General features: G+C 44.8%; 1 protein-coding gene across 1 annotated transcript in view; it reads right to left on the reverse strand.

Annotated features, from left to right (window-relative positions):
* Positions 1-4,723: 4,723 nt before the first annotated feature.
* The window catches only part of VIT (vitrin), a 37,842-nt gene continuing 26,500 nt past the window's right edge, over positions 4,724-16,065 (reverse strand). The window contains exons 13-18 of the mRNA XM_066315932.1: positions 12,551-12,613; positions 9,723-9,870; positions 9,426-9,529; positions 8,697-8,923; positions 6,155-6,668; positions 4,724-5,543 (exon numbers count right to left, since the gene is read on the reverse strand). Of these exons, the coding sequence (XP_066172029.1) occupies positions 5,365-5,543; positions 6,155-6,668; positions 8,697-8,923; positions 9,426-9,529; positions 9,723-9,870; positions 12,551-12,613 (1,235 nt within the window). The 3' untranslated portion in view covers positions 4,724-5,364. The remainder of the gene's footprint in view (positions 5,544-6,154; positions 6,669-8,696; positions 8,924-9,425; positions 9,530-9,722; positions 9,871-12,550; positions 12,614-16,065) is intronic.

Consider the following 16,065-nt stretch of genomic DNA (forward strand, 5'->3'; position numbering starts at 1 on the left):
TTAACTGTGCAACATGTTAACATTCACTGGAGTGCCTTGGTTTTTCTGTTCTCCATATGGCTTGGTTTTATTCTGCTGTGCCAGCTTGGCTCTGTTGACACCCCACATCCTTCCATGTGCTGAGACACGTGGTCTCTGTGTGGGGGTGAACGTGGGGTGAGGAGACATGCAAAGTGGGTGTGGTTGTGCAGGAGCTGGTCTGTCAGCAGGCGTTCTTCACAGCCAGACACGTGGCTCTTCTCGAGGACAGCGTTCATTCAGCATAAAAATAAACGTGTGGTTCTGCCCTTGGGGAGAGGATGGGGGAGAGCGAACCACACATCACAGATGGCAGCTGCCTTGCTACAGGAAGGTGCTCAGAACAGCACTGAGGGGGTGGCAGGAGAACCTACACAGAACTGAGCTGAACAAGTTGTCAGTGAGCCCATCCTGGTTTTTTCTGAGCTTGTAGGTGGGGTAAGCAAAGTTCTCATCTTTTCTTGGTAGGTATAAAATAGCCTGATTTGGTCCTACTCATATAGCTTATAGGAAAGGAGGAATCACTTTATGAATTGATGGTACAATCTCATTCACCTCAGTTTGAATGCCTCTAGAAGATTCCTGAGGTGAGGGGAAAGAAGATTTAGTGAATAACCTATGAGCGTCTCTCACATGTGGGAGGCCTTCTTAACATGCTTATGGGTTTGCCTGTGAACAGGCATGGCCCCATGATGATTTGCATGTGAGAAAAGTGAGTATACTTGGTGATAGAGTGGAGCTTCTACAATTTCTTGTGCTTAAAAAGAAGTAATTTCTACAACTGCTGGAATTCTTGAACTGCACTATCAGAGTTCTCATTAGAAATCAGAGAAGGGGTTAAACTGGTGTTAAGAAAAATAACATGTTTCTTGCCATTCAGTAAGACTGACGCAGTTGATTGTGATTGTGAGTTGATTGAGTGTTGCCGATGCAGTGCTAAAACCCTCATCCCTCTTCCTCTCCCAGTTTAACATGGAAAAGTGATTATTTTGAGGAATTTGAAGCCTTCAACTGCATAGATGTACATTTGTAATATTTTCAGTATGCAGGTGATTTAGGAGATGTAAATGGCCTGGTACTGTCTAAGATGTCTCAGAATGAGATGGGAATGGAAAAGGGATCAAGTTGTTTCCATAGTGTTGCTCATGGACAGAGAAAAATAGCTAGGAGAATGATAGTGTCTTTGTTTCAATGATGAAGTAATTTAAGGTATGTATACCACAGAAAAGTGACTTAAATTTGGTGTCTAGGTAATTTGGTGTCTACTTATGATACTACCTACTGCTTGCTTTGACTTCCTAAGTAGATCACAGGGATAATTTCCTGTGGGGTTACAGGTGGGCTCTTAAATCACTAAATATGCTTAGATTGGGCTAATCCTGGCTGGATGCTTAACTCCAGAGCTTTTCCTGATGACTGGTATGGTTCCTCCTGTGTGCTAGAGAGCCTGGGGGAAGGAGTGCGAGGCAGAAGTGGAAGCTTGTCTGCCCACCTGTCACGGAGAAACTCTCCTCTTGCCAAACCAGCAAAGCAGCAGCAGCTGGGGAGCAGGAGGTGCACACTGAGGGGGTTGCTTTCTGTGCAGGGTAGCACAGTTACAGCAGAAATGCTCAGTGTCTTGCTCTGGGGAAACAGGATTTTGAGTTACTTGTCTCTGAGGAGATGCCTGAACTCTTAATTGAATTTGGTGGCTCACTAAAAATGTGAGTGGCTAATGCTGGAGTTGGCAAGAGATCCTGAAACTGAGCTCTGCCAAGGTTTCCAAAGCATGGACATCAGTAGGTATTTTCAGATGGGTGTTCTGCATTGCGATTGCTGAGCATGATAAGCCACCAGTCCAACTCTGAGTGCAAAGATGCTTAGGGGAGAGGGTGATCAGACTATACCCTCTAAAATGTGTTTGACTTGTTCAGACAGCTCCACCTCTTCTCTGGTAACCAGATAGCAGGTTCCACTGCACTGGTCAGACATCTGAAGCTAAGTGGTCCAGCCTCAGGTGACTGGACACCTAGATCCTCTTGATTCAGCCCTACATCTAGAAAGTGTGTAGAGCCTGTGTAACTTTTTTTCAGCTTCCTTTGGAAGTATGGTTCCAAATAAGACATGATCTTGCAGACCTTGTAAAGTACATATAATTTCTATGCCCTTCTGTCATTATGCTCTGCTTCAGTTGACTGATTCCTCTGACAGGTAATTTTGTGGTAGCTCACTCTAAGGATCTTCTTCATCTGAGCATGTAAAAGGAAAACACTGAAGCACCCGGGGCTTTGCCAGCCTTGCTAAGTCTTCCATAATGTAGTAATAACCTCAGCTGTGTTTCAGAAACTAAAATGTTATGGGCTGTATTTGCTGTTTATTTTTTAACCCTATATGAGATGACATGCACTGCATGTGCCTTTGGGACAATTTTATTGCAAAAGATATAGCAACTTATGTTGATAAGTTCAAAATAGCTTGTGTATGTTACAGAAGGAGTTCTGTTGCTTTCTTCAAACATATATATACCCCTTTGAACTTTTACCTGTATACATAAGTTATCTTGTTTTTTGGTAAAACAGTATTTAAAGACTAGTAGGTGATTGCTATGAAAGGTAAAGGTGAAGAGTAGTGTGTTCTGTGATTGCATGGGAGTATTCTTCAAAATTTGGAGGCTGCTGCTTAAGCTTATGGTATTTCTTAAGTTTAGACGAGAGTTGGATTATGCCACTTTCACAGTTTGAATTTTGACCATTTCAAGATCATCCCAAGAACTAAATAAAAATTAACATTGAGAAACAGGCATCATAGTTGTTCTGTAAACTTAGGATAAACCATTTGAACAGCAACAAACCCTATTGTGCCCTTTATAAATATTTGAGAAAAGATAAATGTGTAACTTTCCTGTGAAAAAGCATTTGACATCTTAATGTCATCGCTTGAAGTTTAAGCTTGAGGAAAAAATTATATTCCATATGCATATATCCCTTATGCACATCCTAAGGAACATGTATGCTCTAGCTGTTCCTAATGTCTTGGCCATCACTGCTGTGCTTTTGGCAGAGCACAAGTGAAGCACTGGGGAGTCTGCAGGGTACCAATCTTTGGTGCTGCAAGAGTACATTTGGTATGGAGAACAGTATGTGGTGAGCTGCTGCATTAAAAATTAAAGCACAGTAGTAAGAGTAACTGTAAGTTAGAGTTTAGGCCTTTTTCTCAGACAGCCCCAAATCAAGCCCCAAACAAACAGGTTTTCAGACAATAAATCTGGTGTCTGAACTGAATTCCCCAGTAAATTCAGTTTATGGATTTGAGTTTTGTCCAGCCCATGTAATGTCCCTTGTTGACAGAGAAAGATGTGTTCAGAACAGTAGTGAGGAGCTGGGTCAGGAGATGGGGGATATAAGGAGTTGCTCTGCTCATGCCTAACTCTCTACCCTTAATTTTTTTTTCCAAGCCAAAAGGTGTTGCTGTGAAGTGCAGTAGCACAGATTAGTGGTAAAAACTCTGCATACAGATATATTTGTGGAAGCTGACAGTGTCCTGTGCTTTCAGTCTGAGTAAAGTGGTTGAATTGATAACACTCACTTAAAGCTGGAACTTAATGTTTCTTCTAAGGGGAAGTGATGAAGTTTCACTGTGTAAAACCACTGTTTAATCCGAAATTGGTTTTGGTAACCTCTTGAGAGGTCCCCAGCCTGGCTCCTGTTACCCCACCAGGGGGATCATGCAGAATCTGCTGTTTTCATTAATTTGCATTATGCTTACTTAGTTGACAGGTTATGAGCTACTTCAGTTATATTTCCAAACATAACAATTTAAAAAATTGTGCTACTTTTGCCAATAAAATGAGTTTCCCTTACGGCAATTCAATTAGAATTTATGTGGCTAATAAATACATTGGCTCATGGTTATTAAAACTATAAATGCTGTTAAGAGCCTGATTTGCAAGTAAATATGGCAAATCTAAGTTTTAATTTCTTTCCATTTCCTGTTAGTTCCCCAAGCCTGGCATAGCATGGCTTTGATTGCTGTAAGGAGTGTGAATACTCATATTTTTATTGGCTCCTTTGATAACTTACCTTAATGAATGTATTTTCCTAAATGATACTGAATGGAACATAACCAGCAACTGCTGCTTCCTAAATAAAATTATTTTGGTCCTCCTAGTGTGTCCCTTCTCCCGCACTGACTAGTGACATGGGTAGTTCTCCACTTAAGAAACCACTGTTTGTTCTGACTGATCCAGGGCTGTAATAGGTATATTTTGTAATCAGTCCATAAAAGAGAAGTCAGTCCTAAATTTGAGGGAGAGTGTCTGTAAATGCTTGAAATTCTGCTTTTCCCCATGTCTAATACAGAACTTCAGATAATTCCCTCTTAAATCCTGTTAATGTCTCTTGAAAAGCTCTCCTGACACTAGAGACTGCACTTCTGAGTGTTGGTTTAATGACAGAGTGGTGGGTCTTAAATACTTTTCTGATTGTGAGCAACTTAAACCCACATTTTTTTTCTCAGTCTCCTGTGTCCTGGCAACACTCCTGTGGTCCTGCAGGCCTTGAACCACCCAAGAGTGAAGAATGAAGCTGAGAGGGAAAGACACTTCTCAAGATCAAGTAATTAATGCTGTGTTGTGGGAGATCAGATTCCAGTTCCTGCATGTTGGCTGCCTTGTGGATTTGAGGCTTATTGGGGTTGTAGGGTTGTAAAGGAGGCAAAGCGTTTGTAGGGTCCTGGGGCCTCAACCTTTCCGTTCTCTTGCTTTACAGTTTCTCAGGGTTTGGATAAATCCCAGTGCTTGAATTGACACTAGCTGAAGCATAACTTACTGACAGCAATATGGGGAGAGTATCTGCTTTTAAGAAGGTACTCAAGTTGTGTTCCCCCTCCAAAAGAAGTGTCTGGTATTTGAGCCCTGATCTGTGTGTCATTGGTGGGCAGTGCCACATGAGGTGTTCCTACCACAGCAGCTCAGCAGCTTGGCCACTCCCTGAAGGGACCTGGTCACTTCAGGAGCAAGTGGCATGTTTTAAGGAACTCATGTGTGTCCAAAGGTGAGAATTGGGCAAGCTGGGGCTCTGTGCTGGAAGCAGCTCTTCAAACAGCCACACTTATTTCCTCCATGTTCACTGCCTCTTCCACTATCCATCTAAATCAGACTTTCTGATGCCCACAAGGAAAAATATTAAAATCAACAGTTTACACAGAGTGTTATTATGCGTAGGGACAGAGCTGCAATCAACCTTGCTGACTGGAAAGTGCCAGAGGGAAACACCTCCAGTGTCTCTTGAACTGAGGACTGGCAGTACTTTTGTGGCACTTGGTGTGCATTCAGCACAGCACCCAAGGGTCTTGCCTTGCTTGAGTCCATCAGTTCCGTGGCTGGGAATTAAACTCTGTGCAAATGTTTTGGATGAGCTGATTAACATAGCAGTAGAGGTTGTCAAATTCATCCACGAAGAAGGAGTGCTCCTTAGCAGGGTCTGATGCAATGGCTTCCAGTTCATCTGGGGCTGCCCAAGCAACTCCAACGGAATAAGCAATGACTCCTGGAAAGAAACGTAAAGTTTACAAAAGGCATAAAAGCTTTTGTTGCAGTAAATCTAACTTAAGATCCATACAGCAAATGCAGTTTCCAGGCCACAAAAAAATGCGGAGTGAGTTTCAGTATAAACTCTCTGTATAAAATAGGTGTTTTCAAATTGGAGGAAAGTTCTAGCTTGTGCTTTGGAAGTACCTTTTGTCAACAGTGAGAAGGTTGAAACAATAGAGAAGCTTTTGCTCTGGGTCTAAACAAGAAATCCAAACAACAGGATTCTGAGCAACAGGATATTGTCCAAGGGCAAATGTGTTGGAAGATATATGTCTATCTTGACTAGAAAGCCAAAGGAGTCCTGTGTTAGTAAGACAGTAAAAATCCCTTGAGATCTCCTAGACATAGCTGCATTTATGATGATTTATAAGGTTTTTTCCTAAAGTTCCTTATTCAGCTGTTAAACAGATGCTGATCTTGTTGGAGCTCAGTGGGACCCCAGGGAAAATACTACTCTTCCTTCATAAGGTTTCATCCAGTGCCTTCAAATTATAGCAAACTGCATTTATCTGACCTGGGTAAGTGCTGAGGCATGAGGGTAGAGCAGGCAGTGATAGATGACCTTACCATTTTGGTGAGCTGCCATGGCTGGCAGGCTGACATCATCATAAGACCTGCCATCTGTGATGAGAATCATGATCTTCCTTTTGTTGGGTTTGGACTTGCTGAAGAGCTGCTCTGAGGCGTAGCTGATGGCTGCTCCCGTGCTGGTGCCCCCACTCCAGTAACTGATCCTTTTGATAGCGTTCAGCACGTCCTGCTTCGTGCTGTACTTGTCGAAGCTGAACTCCAGCCTCTGCTCATAGGTGTACTGCACGGCTCCTATGCGCGTGTCTGTGTCTGAGATCTCAAACTCCTTGCTGATGTTGGCCACGAACTGGAGAACCGTGCGGAAGTTGCTGGTGCCGACGCTGCTGGAGCCGTCGATGACAAAGCCGATGTCGGCGGCGTTGAGGCACGTCTTGCTGCAGGCCAGCCTGTCCGTGTCGCACACCCGCTTCACCAAGGGCTGCACCACCTTGTGGAGGCTGAACCAGCTGGGCACGTTGAGGGAATAGAAACCATTTGTCCTGCACACTGCCTGCAAAGCAACAACATGAGGATAAGTGCAATGGAAGTTCAGTGTGCCTGTTTCAGCTGGGATATGTAGCTAAATTGTAAATACAGGCTCCTGGAAAGAGCAATGCTGGAGTCGAAATGGCCTCTCCTGCAAGCACCATCTGCTTCCCTCGGAAATGATGTCAGTGTAACATCACAGAGACTTGTGTAATGTGACAGTTTTTCCTGCCTTTTTTAAAAACTCTGGGATGGAGCTAATATTATAGTCGTGAAAGAACCGTAATAAGCCAGTTTGCCACCTGTCCAGCTTTTTTTTGTGCAAGTTACATTTTTCATAGGAAAAACATCCAAGTCACAGAGCTGCTCTCCTTGAACATTACAGTGTGTTTGGCAGGTAGCAACTTCAGCTCCCATCATTCAGGACAAAGGAGGAAAGTTTTGCTTGCTGACAAACTGTACTACTTTGAAGTGAAACCTGGGGCTTAAGCTGAGGATAACTTGGTTCATACCCTTTTAAGCAGAGAAAACCCATGCTTATTGTGTTGGCTCTGCTAAATAGTAAAAAAAAACCCAAAAAACTCCAATTAACTTCTATAAGTAAATACTCATTAGAGTACTCTATAAATATAGCGCACTCTATAAATACTCCCCAGATCTGCGGGAGGCTCCTGTAGGATTAGTGGCAGTCAGGTGAGTGTGGGTAGGAAGTAGGGCTGGCACAGAAGAGGATGTGGGAGAAGTCAAGGGGTGGAGGAGGGGAAGGGTGAGGCAAGGAGGGGAGTGATGCAAACAGGTTGGATCAAATTGTCTTAGGTTTTAGTGCCTTTTAAATGCCAATTCCTCAGTTCTCTGGGTGAGAGTATTCTGTTAAGCCAGGCTTTATCTCTCAGCTTTGTGATGGTGTGTGTATCTGACTGTTTTAAAGGACCAAGGCACTAGTCTTGACTTGCATAAAGCCTAACAGCTCCGAGGGAATTCCCTCCAGTCTGGGTACTCATGGTGTCCTGCTCTCATTTGCTCTTCTTACTGTCTCGTCTTGCTTCTATTTTAGTGTAACGATGCACCTTACCTTCCTCTTCTGAGCCCACTCTACTCTCACTTCTGTTGTGTCCCTGGCAGGTCTGCAGAGACTCACTGTAGCTTTGTTCTTTTAAAAACATTAAATGCAAATGAGACTACAATCCAATTATATGCTGACCAGAGACAGTGCAGCTCCTTGGAGCAGCTTGGAAACTCATGGGAGATTATTTCATGGCAGAGTAACTCAGCTCAAACGGGACTCTGCTTTCCGAAAATACCAGATAAGCCAACCCTGTTTCCTAGGCTCAGCCTTGTCTGTCACTTGGTAGATATTTCCTGCTCTAACTCAGTACCAGCTTGTCCCGAAGCACTGTCGATCAGACAGCTAGTGTTGCTGCCAAATACAAATCAATCAAAGCTTGCATTCTCTTTTTTTGTCTGCACATGGCAGGGATTTTGCCTTTTTCCAAGAGCTACCATGAAGTCTATAGCAGCAGAAACAAATGAAAAATAGTCTTCATCAAGAGTGAAGAGAGAATGTTTGAGTTATCCAGTATAGCTGACAAACTAGGATGTACCTGTGTTGGGACTGTGCCAGCCTTTGCTTATGTGGGACCTGTTTGTAAATGCAACATTGACCTTGGGTTGACAGGACTCCCCACCCTTTCCCTAGTGGGAGATGCACAGCAGGAGGTTGGTGGAAAAAACAATTCCAAATTTCTCAGGCTGCAAATGTACTTTGTCATGCTACTGTGTATTTGTAAAACTGCTTGTCTCAGTACAGCTGCAGGTGTATGCTACGGCTTAGTCGGTCAGTGTTGTACCTTAAACCAGAACTTTACTGACTTCATTCCCTTTCTGTCCTCAGCATTACTGCCTGGTTTTTGTACAGAAAAATTCAAGACATTATGTACAAGAAGGAAAAGAAATAACCGTAAGTGGTAAGAAGGAAAGGGAAATATCCTGAATGAAGTAGGTTGGAAAGTTTAGTCAGAGCCAAGCTCCTGGTCAGACTCAGCCCACTAAGTACCTTGTCCACAAAGTTTGGTTCAATAACGTTCTGCTTTTCACTTTGAGCAGCTGCTTCAACAGTGACAAAGAAAATGTTGATCCCTGATTCTCTGGCCAGCCTGGAGGCCTCTTCCACTCGGTCAGTCGGCCAACCATCCACAATCACTACCACCACATTGGGTGCTCCACCTCGGTTTCCATTAGCATCCATAAAGAAGTTTTTGTTAACAAATGAAAGTGCCTTCCCTGCAATAGAAGAGGAGTTGAGGAGGAGTTATGGATCTGGAAGCACTCTGTCTGATAATATCCCATGAAATAGTAGGCAGAGAGCTGACTCAAGTGTTGGAGGCTGCAGAGAGCTGGGAAAATCAGTTTCTGTGGCTGTGTGAGCAGGAGGGGAGACCACTGCTACTGGTGCCAGTGCTTCCTGAGCCCCCCTGCACTGAACCCCCTCCCTATGCCCCAGAGAGGCCGGGGGTGATGAGCTGGGTTATCAAGGGTCCCCAGAGCATTGATGGGAACTGGCTGCAAGGAGACAGATATGTCCTATCAACTTGTAATGGATTTGCAGTGCCTGGGATCAACACATGCAGGTCATGGTGGGAGCAGCGCTCTCTCACCAGCCTGGCCCTAGCACTAGGCACTTTGGTCCCAGCCTCTGTATCCTGTGAGAAGGTGTGGGCTTGCTATAGCCCAGGCTCTGAAGCCCTCCCTGAGCTGAGGATGTGCAAGCAGCCCCATCACCTACCAACATTGGAAAGTCCCCCTTTCTGTTGAATTTTCTCAATGGCGTTCCTCAGATCCTTGGAGTTGGCATAAGTTTTTAAATTAAATTCTGTGGAAGGGTCATCACTAAAAGGAGAAAGTAGAGCAAATGTCAGTGTTTTGCTCCAGATACAACACAAAAGCCATAGGGCTGGTCTGCGCTGCCTGGCCTCTGAGTGCAAGCTGGAGTGAGGCCTTTAGCACGTATCAGCTCAGAGCTAGAGCTGCCAGAGTGTGCAGTCATGCCCTGTGGCAATGGGAGTGTCTGGGAAACTCTTACCCGTACTGAACAATGCCCATCAGAGGACCAGCACTGCCGATGCCGAGGGCCTGAGCCACGTTACCAAGGAAGCGCTTCTGGAGCTGGAAGCGGCGTTTGCCAATGCTCCAGCTCCCATCCATTAAGAAGGACAAATCAACCTTGCAATCTGAGGAGAGATAAAGAAACATAGAAGATATTTTTAGTCCTTTCTGATTGCTCTGCTTCTTGGAAGCAGCGAAGGCTTAAAAGTCTGCATCCAGTGCCTTGTCCTGCTGTGTAAACTCTGCAAAAAATCCTTTGACAAGGGCAAATCACAGTTGGCAGCCCAAGTCTGTCATACTCACTGGTAAACACAGTCCTTGGCATGACTTTGTCCCATACAGCATCTGAAGTTGGCTGTGTGACAAAAGGGCAAGAATCTTTTCACAGGGGTCAGTCTGGGAGCACTACGTTTTGGGGGCTGGGGAGGTCAGCCCCACAGGAGCAAGCTGACATGTATATCCTGTGGCCTCAGAGCCTCATCTTGGGCTCAGCACACTCTATTTGCAGCCCAGAGGTGATGGAAATTCGTAAAACGTTGGATTTTGTGGTCTGGCCACCTGCAGAGCACAAACTAAGGCAATTTCCTCGGTGACACTTTTATGGACCTAAATAATGTAACAGACATAACAGGAACAGTTACTGTGTTGATGTTGCTCAGAAGGAAGGGAAGTTCCTGAAATGTGTGATGCTTGGGAGGTGCCTCAGGGGTAGGACACTGTGGAGTTTCTTCAAGGCAATTGCAATCTAGGATTACTGACAACAATCCTTGCAGCTCTGCCCTTCTGAATGAGAATTGTTCATCAGTTTCCTTCTGGGCTGGAGCTAACATCATGGATGATGATTTTGTTTGGGATGTTCAGACTGAATGGGGGCTGGTTTTTTGCATGTTGTTATAGCCTTGTACCCGTGTGTGCAGCAGCAGCAGTGTTATTTTGTGTGTTTCCTCTCTGGACTGAAAGCAACGTTCTATAAAAGGTATGTTGGTGCCAAACAAACTTTTCCCGTTAATTACACAGATGAACCTCATCTTTGTGCTGCAAATGCTGTCTTCATCACTGCCAGCCTGCCTTCACATATCTGCAAGTTAGTGGTGAAACATTCGTCTTTGGTCTGCGTCTGGGGATGGGATCAAAATTTGGCTTAACTAGAGCGCTAATTAACATTTTCCCCCTCCAGCATCTGGGTCATCCCCATCTCTTGATTTCCCTCTGATGATGCCTCCTTCCAATCAGGCTGTTCAAACTACTGTGTTTTAATCATTAGGTAGCCCGAAGGCTACAAAGCACCAATTGTTCTTAGTGGCTTATGCAACTGCCTCCCATCTCATTACCTTCAATTTTTTCTCCCATAGCTGTCTCTTTTTTCTAATTCAAATAATGCTGAATTACAGGAGCGTGACTGAGAACCGTGTCCGCTCACAGCAGATCGTGAGGCAAGGTCGGGAACCCACAACAAATACCTCAATTAACAGCCAAGTTTTCCTGAATTTCTTGTCCTTCAAAGGGAACTAGTTCATGAGATCTATATGCGGAAAGTGGGCAGTTTGTGTAGCCAGCAGAGTCTGGGGAGGCAAAGATTTACATACACTTATAGGCAGACTTGGTTTCTGGGGAGGATTCCGATTTGGTGCTGGGACATGAGAGCGACACTGCAAGAGCACAGACTTAAGGTGCTTTATAGCGAGGTGAGCACTTTCTGATTTGCAGGGAGGCAAGATATGAATTAAAGCTTTTATGGTCCTAGAGCAATCAGTGGGATGAAAATTTCGTTTCTGGTGCAACTTATTTCAGTTTAACTGCTGGAAACACAGCTGTCCTTGCTGGCATCTCCACTGCACCGAGCTCTCTTTTCCTGCAGTGCAATGGGGTCTGTAGGGCAGAGCTTTCCCTTTTTCTTCTTCTTTCTCTTATTTCTGTATCAGTTTCAGGTGTATTTAACATCTTTGATAGAGAAAATAATTCTTTAAATATTAAGGGGAATGCTTGGGAATACATAAACATTTGGTTCAGTAGTTGCTGTAAAGAGTCAGACAGTGTTCAGCTGCCCAGGGATAGGCAAAAGAGGACCCAGGCACTGTTGGAAGGGTGAATTCTCTCTTTGGGTTGGCTTCTAATGAGGAGGTGGTAGGTGACCCCACCTCTCCACTAAGAACTTGATTTCTCTTTATTCTGCTACTTTGGGCCTCAACTAAAGATGGGTTAATGGGTAAATCTGCCTTTATAAAGGGCTGTAGAAGGTTTCAGAGTAGGGGAACCTGCATTTTCCTCTCTGAACTTGGGGGGTCCTTGATGTTCCTTCTCCATCCTCTCTCTCCTGTTTGTGGCAGGCGTTGGGTCCCTTTCTCAGGTGGTTTTCTTCCCTTCCACCCAGTGCTGTGGGAAGGGTGCCTGCGCACAGCATAGCTATGGGAGCCTGCTCTGGTCAGCAGGGCTTGCTCATCTAACCCTGGCTGCAGTACACTGGATTGCTGTCCTCTGCCACCAAAGTACCTGAGTGAAGAAGCTCTGCACACTGGGAGCATGGAGCTGATACTGCCTGGGAAGCGGTGGTAGGGAGCAGCTACTATCTTGCTGCCCAGGTAAGCTAAATTTTGGCTATTATTTACTTCTCCGTAGGAGCAAAAAACATTTATTTGTATAAGAGGGGTCAGCAGAGAGTATTCACTTTTTCTCTGCAAGGGAAAAATGTGCTCCTGGATTTTCTTAGGCTTTCTTGAAAACTTACCTTTTGCTATTTAATTTGCATCCTAACAATATGTAATTACTAATATAATTTAATTATGAAGTTAATTCTGAAGTACATACTCTGATTCCCCTGGGAGGTGGATTCCAGCGGCTTTGTATTCAATTCTTCCTTTGAACTGATGCCTAAAGAGAGAAAGGAAAAGATCTATCAGTGCATGCTTAGTGGCTGCCCTTGCTCTTTAAGGGAGCGAGCAACAGAGTCACTGCAGAGACCCTCTGGCCTGAGGATTGATGTGGGAGGGAAATGAGGATGGGAGGACAACCTTGGAGGATGCTTTTTTTCATCTTTTCATCTACATCACTCCTGGGATAAAACAAAAGCAGAGACATTTTTTAAGAACACCACCAAAATCTCTCCCAGCACCAGCTTTGAGGTGCTCCCCTTTGGGAGTCAGTCCCCCAGCTGCAAGACCTTGGGAGAATCCTGCACAAGTGGTAGGCTCCTCAAGAACAGGGGCTGGTGGACACAGTGTGGGACAGTGTCTCCCAGCAGTCTTCCCCTGAGAACCAGAACTGCCACCTCTCTGGTTCACAGTGCCTTATGACGAGCTGCACAATGTCTGAAGTGAATGAGTAACAGATTTATCATGTTGTTTTCTGTCGGGAGAGGAAGGCACAGGCAGCCACTCGCTCCAGCTCATTGCAGCTGGGGAAGCAATGCAAGCCACAGTTCCTCAGGTGCTCCCAGAAGTCTGTGTTATTTTGCAAAGCACAAGAGAAACAGGGTAACAGAGAGGTACAGTTGAGTCAGGGAAAGTCTCATGGGCCACTTGTGGATTCTAGTGAAGTATTTGGGTGGTAGCAGCCTTGAAAATACGAGTTGATGTCCCTGTGAATGGTACTGACTCACAGGACACCATCAGGCTCGTGTCAGAAGGTCTGAAAATGCTGAACTTCACTACAGGCTTGAATGTCTGGCAACACTCTCCTGCAGTCCAGCATCTCTCTTCCAAGCAAGGGCAAAGAGCTGTTTCTTTTCAGTACAAGTACAGCATGACAAGATTTAGGGGATTTAGCTGGGATAATCCTCAGAAGAGACAGCAACAATCAGACAAGCTACAAACTGAACACTCACCAAGAAAGCTGTTGATCTAAAGAACAGCAGAACAGCTTATTATTTTTGTAAACTGCATGTTAGAGCTTTTAAGAAAAGTAGGAGAAAGACTTCCTCAAATCTTCATCATCAAGTAAGTTGAGGAAAGATTACTGACTTCAGAGAAACAGTGAAAAGGTAATTTTACAAAATGGGAGTTTTATAAAGAAAAGTACGAGAAATTACTAGGTACCACAGAATTTGTCTCTCCACAGCAGCCAGCCATGAGCAAGCTAAGCATGAGACATGCTGTATGTAAAGGGACATCAGGGAAGGTCACCACCTAAATACGATGGGAGATGTAACAGGCAAAGCTGAAGGTATTAAGGACCAAGCCATAATAAGGCAGAGTGCTGTGAAGAAAATGGAGGAAAGTAGCAGCTCCATCCCACTCTGTAACCACTCTATTTTTATTCCAGTTAAGTCTAAAAATTCACCTCTCATTATTGTCAGATACAACATTTTTGAGTCCTTGTAGCTGCATGCTGAAAGCTGCGCATATTTTTGGGCCAGGGGCTGTTTGTATCAAGTCTGAGTATGCAGGAGCTTGTGTGAAGCTGACCTGATTGGTACCTGATCCCTGCTGGGGGTTCAGCTCATAGCAGCATCTGTACTGGACAGGGGTGCTTTGGACTCTCAGTTTGAAATTCAGCTGTCAGTGCAGAAAGTTTCTACTGCAGAGACTAAACAGAGCTGCTAACAGCAGCACCAAAGCAGTGATTTCTCTCTGCTTTGCTTGTCCCCAGGCTTCTGCTGTTTGTTGCTAGAGCCAAGACGTGGAGCTACCTGGAGCACTGGGCTTGGCCTTGTACAGGAGCCCACGGGGCTGCCTGTGAGTCAGGTGGGCAAAGGGCACAGGGTTGCCCCAGTTTGTTTACAGCAAGAATTGGTGATTGTTTTGCCTGTTTTGTTTGAGACTTTCCCTGCTATGTCTTGCCAGGTTAGGAGAGCCTCGGGACTGGTGTTCTTTTTGTCACACTGCATGTGGTGCCTGCAGTGCCTGCAGACCCATGTGCAGCTTCCCTGTGCTCCTGCCCAAACTTTGGACAGGATGCTTTCTGGACTGGGAATAGGAGCTCTCCACCCATCCTGGCACTGGCTCTTAGGAGACAGAAATGCCTCTCTCCCACAGTTAGTGGAGCTGGCCCTCTTGTGCCAGAGCAGGCTGGATGCATTCAAAAGCAGGCTGGCGAGCCAGGCTCTAACTGGCTTCATCCCTTATGGCTGGAGCTATTGTCCAGCACACTGCTGGCTTGTGCCTCTTGTCTTGTACTCTGGGGATGAGCTCCCAGGCAAGGAACAGGGAAGAGTGCACCTGGTGTTGTGTATTTGCCCATGGGAGCCCATTTAGATGGGAGAAACACCAGCAGGAGAGGCAGAGTGGTGGTGCTGAGGCAGCACTGCCTGAGGCTGGCCACTTGTTCCTGAGTGAGAAAAAAAAATGATGTGGAACAGGGGTGACACCAAACGGTTCCATCCAGTGATGTCTGCTGCAGGAAACATTTCTGACCTCTCTCAGGCCTGAAGGTCTTGCTAACATGGACCAAACCTGCCTTAGAAGAAGGCAAATTTTTTGTGAGTTTATGGTTTATCTGATGTGGAAGATAAAGGCAACATGACTTGGCCATGCACAGCCTCTCTTGGTTAACCACATGAATGACAAATAATTGGGTTGGTTGTTTGTGGTCTTTTTTTTTTTTAAACCTGAAATAGTCATGAGCCTGCCTTCCTGACTGTGTATATTCCAGTACAGGCTTTAATTACACAAGCACATAATAGTTCCTCAGCAACAGACCAAAGCCATGCTTCATCCTGCAGCCTGCATACTGCATACCTCACATGTGCCAGCTTGGTATCCCATATGTGCAGTTCCCCCCACACTCCCTTGCCTTATTTGCAGAACAGAAAGTAGGTGGATTTAACACTGTAGTGAAATTAGAAATTAACATGTGCCATCCATTTCGGCAACTAAATTGTATATGAAGGAGAATTCATAGTTAGCTATTTGCCTCATGCATTTATCTACAGCCTGTAAAATCCATATTCTTTTCCCAGGCATACAGCTGACATTAGCTTTGTCAGCATGGAAAACTCAATGCAGTACAGCATTTTTCATTTTTATTTGCCAGTGCAATTATCACTTTTGGAAGGTTGTGGGTCAGCTGGCTGATTTGTGTTTAGTGGAACAATAAGGTCACCCACCAAATACTCTTCCCCAACTAATTGGGGATGTGGTCAGTCTCTATGGGCCTCCCTGTTCTGCCAGTCCAATTTAATATTGGTATTGCCATGGGAATTTCAACTTGCTGCATGGGCAGTCTAGGCCATGCTAATTAAAGCTCCCTTCACTGACTGTCACAGCTGTCCATACTGATTAGACCTCCCATTCATTTAACTAAGACAGCAGTGATTACATCCATGCCAGAAACCGCTCCTTTGAAGTGACAATCTGAATTCATCAGACTTTTATCACACTAGACTA

The sequence above is a fragment of the Sylvia atricapilla genome, chromosome 3, assembly GCF_009819655.1.
Source record: "Sylvia atricapilla isolate bSylAtr1 chromosome 3, bSylAtr1.pri, whole genome shotgun sequence".
Classification (NCBI taxonomy): Eukaryota; Metazoa; Chordata; class Aves; order Passeriformes; family Sylviidae; genus Sylvia; species Sylvia atricapilla.